This window comes from Pristiophorus japonicus, chromosome 7 (genome assembly GCF_044704955.1).
Source record: "Pristiophorus japonicus isolate sPriJap1 chromosome 7, sPriJap1.hap1, whole genome shotgun sequence".
Classification (NCBI taxonomy): domain Eukaryota; kingdom Metazoa; phylum Chordata; class Chondrichthyes; family Pristiophoridae; genus Pristiophorus; species Pristiophorus japonicus.
Window position 1 is genome coordinate 94707978 of NC_091983.1, and position 6000 is coordinate 94713977.

At 52.9% G+C, this 6000-nt stretch overlaps 1 protein-coding gene across 1 annotated transcript in view; it reads left to right on the forward strand.

Moving 5' to 3' along the window:
• The window catches only part of znf512 (zinc finger protein 512), a 131316-nt gene that overhangs the window by 79793 nt on the left and 45523 nt on the right, over positions 1–6000 (forward strand). The window contains exon 7 of the mRNA XM_070884193.1: positions 638–825. Coding sequence (XP_070740294.1) covers positions 638–825 — 188 coding nt within the window. The remainder of the gene's footprint in view (positions 1–637; positions 826–6000) is intronic.

Consider the following 6000-nt stretch of genomic DNA (forward strand, 5'->3'; position numbering starts at 1 on the left):
AGGCATATCTAGTTTGTGCCCAAAACCAGGGTTGTACTAACTCATATATTACAAAGTTTTCTTACAAAGTATTTATAGCACAGAAACAGACCATTCAGCTCAACAGATCCATGCCAGTGTTTATGCTCCACATGAGCCTCCTCCCACCCTACTTCATCTAACCCCATCAACATATCCGTCTCTTCCTTTCTCCCTCATGTGCTTATCTAGCTTCCCCCTGAATGCATCTATGCTATTCGCCTCAACTATTCCTTGTGATAGCTAGTTCTACATTCTAACCACTCTGGGTAAAGAAGTTTCTCCTGAATTTCCTATTGGTCAACTATTTGTGATAGCCAATTCCACATTCTTACCACTCTCTGGGTAAAGAAATTTCTCCTGAATTTCTTACTGGATTTATTAGTGACTATCTTATATTTGTGGCCCCTGGTTCTGGTGTCTCCTGCAAGTGAAAATATTATTTTTAAATAAATAGTGGGGATTCACAGCAATGCCTTCAGTTAAAGTACTCCTCTTTTCCCCTTCCCATAGTGATAAGAATCACCTCTTTGTGAACCAGCACACCCTTCTGTAGAGTTTTAATGGTGGTCAAATAATAAAACAATCACAATATTTACTTTAATTTTTTTTTTACTAGGGCTAAACAATACAAAAGTAATTTTGTTCCCAAGGACAGCCAAGAAGAGTCTTTTAGTGATGCTTCATCCTCGACATCAGAAGATAAGGTTAATGGAGAGGATGATGGACAACTGGCAATCAGAAAGCCCAGATACTGGTTAGAGATGAAGGGAATGGAGTCTTATGTGGAAAAATGTAAGCGGAAAGGTAAATTACAGATCGTATCTTTATAATTGTGTAGTTCGCACACAATCTCTGATTTCCATAAACTTGAAGCTGGTTAGATCATTTTGAAGAATTGGCAGGCATCAAGGTAAAGATAATGCTGGCTGTACACAACGGTAGTCATCGTATGGTAAATTATCTAACTGCAGGAGAGCATATATTTGCAATTTCATCAACTGCACTCTTGATTATCGCAGAAAGATTTGGTGACAGTTGGGGATTAGTTTGCATAAATCAGCGAACATGCATTTGCACATTTTGAACTGATTTTTCACAGATTCTATGCTGTGCTTTGAATTCAGAAAATAAGTAGCAGTTCTCTGGATGCGCAGTACCTGATAGAATTTGCTCTCAATGCAGCTGTCTGCCTGGACACCAGCAAGAGTCATGACTCAATTCTTTCAACTATACCTCCTTTTTAAAATGAAAAAACATGGAATCGTATCTGCACATGTTGGGAGCATGATTAAGCAGTCCAAGTAAACAAAAAATTCAGACAAAGTATATGGGTATTCTGATTATAGGAACACCGGCGGGGGTAAGGTGGGGGGAGAACCCCCTTCATTATGGCGTTTCACTTGAGGTTTCTGGAATCATTGTTTTCCATAAAATAACTATATTTCTCTGCAATAAAAACAGAAAATGCTGGAAATACTCAGCAGGTCAGGCAGCATATGTGGAGAGAAAAACAAAGTTAACGTTTCAGGTCGATGACCTTTCATCAGAACTGGGAAAAAATTGGAGATGTAACAGGTTTTAAGCAAGTACGGGGCAGGGAAAGTGGGGTCCGGGGGAGGAAAGAACAAAAGGGAAGGTCTGTGATAGGGTGGAAGGCAGGAGTAATTAAATGACAAAGGGGATGAAGGTGCAAGACAAAAGGAAATGGTAATGGGACAAGTAAAGAAACAAAAGTTGGGTGTAAATGGCAATAGCAGAATCATTACCAACGGCTGCTGACTGAAAAAATGAGAGCAGTGGTTATAATCTGAAATTGTTGAACTGAATGTTGAGTCCAGAGGCGGTAAAGTGCCTAATCAAAAGATAAGTGCTGTTCCTCGAGCTTCCGTTGAGCTTCATTTTGAATAGTGTGGCGAAGGACAAAGTGGGGCCGGGAATTAAAATGACAGGCAACCGGAAGCTCAGACTCTGTTTCTCTGTGGAATCCTCATAAAGATTTGTGCTACAATTTATTCCTAAGAAAAAATTGAAGACGGATTGCCATTTTAGTGCCAAACATGTCTGGGGGAAAAAACAAATGGTGCGTGACCATTTGACTTATTGTTGCACATTGAGCCCTTTCACACAACTCAGAACTTTTCAATAGTAGGAGTTACTGACAAATCTAGATCAATGGCAGCAATTGATTGATATAGATTAGTTTTTTTTTTGCAGCGATGCAGCAGCAATTTTATTGGTATGGGTTTCTTTATTTTTACACTGTGATCTGCAATGGGATATCAAATTTAATGGTGAGTATATTTGTTACTTGCTTTCAATTTCACTTCAATTCAAATAAAGATAGATGGATTCTGTACAGAGAAGAAGAGTCAATTTCTTGGGAACTGGGCAGTGTGGTAGGACAGCATACTACTCTCATTTCTGTAATCCAAGTTCAAATGCAGTCAGAAGAGATCAGATACATCTCTTGTCTGCCAGCCAAACCAATCCTAAAATGACTTTTGGCAGTCAGAAATCTGTTCCTATTTAAAGGGGAGTACAAATCTGCCCAAAATTTGGTACCAATTGCTGATCCTATAAAAGTAGGCCACAAGGATGGTGTGATAAGTGAAAAGGTTCAGTGATATAGAACTCTTTTTGCATTTTCTACATTACAACAGTGACTACACTTCAGAAGTACTTAATTGCCTGTAAAGCACTTTGAGATGTGCTGAGATTGTGAAATTACATAAATGCAAGTTCTTTCGTTAGGTTGGAGCTAAAACATATTATTGAAGCTGAGTAGAGGAAGCTTTACTTTGCATCTGGTGTTGTTTTCCTGACCAGCGATTGCTTTATGCCGATAGTGTCAAAATGGATGTACTGAGTGAATTTGGTGATTGCAAAATTAAAAGTATGACAAGATCAGTGTTTTTCTGTTAGCTCTACATATGAGTTGGTCTTTTGTTCTCTGACTTGTACATTCTTTGGGCCCAAGTTTCGAGCTGCGCCTAGAATGGCGCAGTCCCGACCTGGACGCCAGTTTTTCGCGCCACAAAGTGCGCCTAAAAAAACCCTCCAGATTCTCCACCTACCTGCAGGTCTTCTGGCCCTCGGCGCAGTGCAGCACGAGCTGTAGGGGACGGAGCAAGGTCCCTGCGCTGAAAACAGTGCCGGGACCTCTGCATATGCGCGCTACAGTGGGCGCGCAAGTGCAGTAGCTCCAGGCGCCCAAAGCTGTGGGAGGGGCCCGAAGCACGCAGCCCCTAGCCCTGGCCGAATGGCCTCACTGGGGCTGTGTGCATAAGGCTCCTCCCACGGCCAGCTCCTGCTTCCTCCCGACCCGACTCGACTCGACTCCCGCTTCCTGCCTCCAGACCGGACCCGACACTGACCCGACTCCCGCTCCCCCCCCCACCTCCGGACCCGACCTGACTCCCGCTTTCCTCCCTGCCTCCGGACCCGACCCGACTCCTGCTCTCTCCCTCCTTCCCCCCCCCCCCCCCCCCCCCTGCCCCGGACTGGATCCGACCTGACCTCCCTCCCCCTGACCTGACCTCCCTCTCCCTCCCCCCGACCCGAACCGAACGGACCTCCCTCCCACCACCCCCGACCTGACCAAACGCCACCTACCTGTAAATTTGGTGCTGGGGACGGGCCCTGCCCGAAGTCTCGGGCCCGGCCCGTTCAGCCTCCCTCCCCCTCCTCCCCCCCCCCCCCCGATCTCCTTCCTCTTCCCCCCCCCCCCCGATCTCCTTCCTCTTCCCCCCCCCCTGATCTACTTCCTCTTCCCCCCCCCCCCCGATCTACTTCCTCTTCCCCCCCCCCCCCCCCCCGATTTCCTTCCTCTCCCCCCCGATCTCCTTCCTCTCTTTCTCCCCCCCACCCCCCCCAATCTCCTTCTCCTCCCCCCCCGATCTCCTTCTCCCCCCCGATCTCCTTCTCCTCCCCCCCGATCTCCTTCTCCTCCCCCCCGATCTCCTTCTCCTCCCCCCGATCTCCTTCTCCTCCCCCCGATCTCCTTCTCCTCCCCCCCGATCTCCTTCTCCTCCCCCCCGATCTCCTTCTCCTCCCCCCCGATCTCCTTCTCCTCCCCCCCGATCTCCTTCTCCTCCCCCCCGATCTCCTTCTCCTCCCCCCCGATCTCCTTCTCCTCCCCCCCGATCTCCTTCTCCTCCCCCCCGATCTCCTTCTCCTCCCCCCCGATCTCCTTCTCCTCCCCCCCGATCTCCTTCTCCTCCCCCCCGATCTCCTTCTCCTCCCCCCGATCTCCTTCTCCTCCCCCCCGATCTCCTTCCCTCCCCCCCGATCTCCTTCTCCTCCCCCCCGATCTCCTTCTCCTCCCCCCCGATCTCCTTCTCCTCCCCCCCGATCTCCTTCTCCTCCCCCCCGATCTCCTTCTCCTCCCCCCCGATCTCCTTCTCCTCCCCCCCGATCTCCTTCTCCTCCCCCCCGATCTCCTTCTCCTCCCCCCCGATCTCCTTCTCCTCCCCCCGATCTCCTTCTCCTCCCCCCCGATCTCCTTCTCCTCCCCCCGATCTCCTTCTCCTCCCCCCCGATCTCCTTCTCCTCCCCCCCGATCTCCTTCTCCTCCCCCCCGATCTCCTTCTCCTCCCCCCGATCTCCTTCTCCTCCCCCCCGATCTCCTTCTCCTCCCCCCCGATCTCCTTCTCCTCCCCCCCGATCTCCTTCTCCTCCCCCCCGATCTCCTTCTCCTCCCCCCCGATCTCCTTCTCCTCCCCCCCGATCTCCTTCTCCTCCCCCCCGATCTCCTTCTCCTCCCCCCCGATCTCCTTCTCCTCCCCCCCGATCTCCTTCTCCTCCCCCCCGATCTCCTTCTCCTCCCCCCCGATCTCCTTCTCCCCTCCCCCCCGATCTCCTTCTCCTCCCCCCCGATCTCCTTCTCCTCCCCCCCGATCTCCTTCTCCTCCCCCCCGATCTCCTTCTCCTCCCCCCCGATCTCCTTCTCCTCCCCCCCGATCTCCTTCTCCTCCCCCCCGATCTCCTTCTCCTCCCCCCCGATCTCCTTCTCCTCCCCCCCGATCTCCTTCTCCTCCCCCCCGATCTCCTTCTCCTCCCCCCCGATCTCCTTCTCCTCCCCCCCGATCTCCTTCTCCTCCCCCCCGATCTCCTTCTCCTCCCCCCCGATCTCCTTCTCCTCCCCCCCGATCTCCTTCTCCTCCCCCCCGATCTCCTTCTCCTCCCCCCCGATCTCCTTCTCCTCCCCCCCGATCTCCTTCTCCTCCCCCCCGATCTCCTTCTCCTCCCCCCCGATCTCCTTCTCCTCCCCCCGATCTCCTTCTCCTCCCCCCCGATCTCCTTCTCCTCCCCCCCGATCTCCTTCTCCTCCCCCCCGATCTCCTTCTCCTCCCCCCCGATCTCCTTCTCCTCCCCCCCGATCTCCTTCTCCTCCCCCCCGATCTCCTTCTCCTCCCCCCCGATCTCCTTCTCCTCCCCCCGATCTCCTTCTCCTCCCCCCCGATCTCCTTCTCCTCCCCCCCGATCTCCTTCTCCTCCCCCCCGATCTCCTTCTCCTCCCCCCCGATCTCCTTCTCCTCCCCCCCGATCTCCTTCTCCTCCCCCCCGATCTCCTTCTCCTCCCCCCCGATCTCCTTCTCCTCCCCCCCGATCTCCTTCTCCTCCCCCCCGATCTCCTTCTCCTCCCCCCCGATCTCCTTCTCCTCCCCCCGATCTCCTTCTCCTCCCCCCCGATCTCCTTCTCCTCCCCCCCGATCTCCTTCTCCTCCCCCCCGATCTCCTTCTCCTCCCCCCCGATCTCCTTCTCCTCCCCCCCGATCTCCTTCTCCTCCCCCCCGATCTCCTTCTCCTCCCCCCCGATCTCCTTCTCCTCCCCCCCGATCTCCTTCTCCTCCCCCCCGATCTCCTTCTCCTCCCCCCCGATCTCCTTCTCCTCCCCCCCGATCTCCTTCTCCTCCCCCCCGATCTCCTTCTCCTCCCCCCCGATCTCCTTCTCCTCCCCCCCGATCTCCTTCTCCTCCC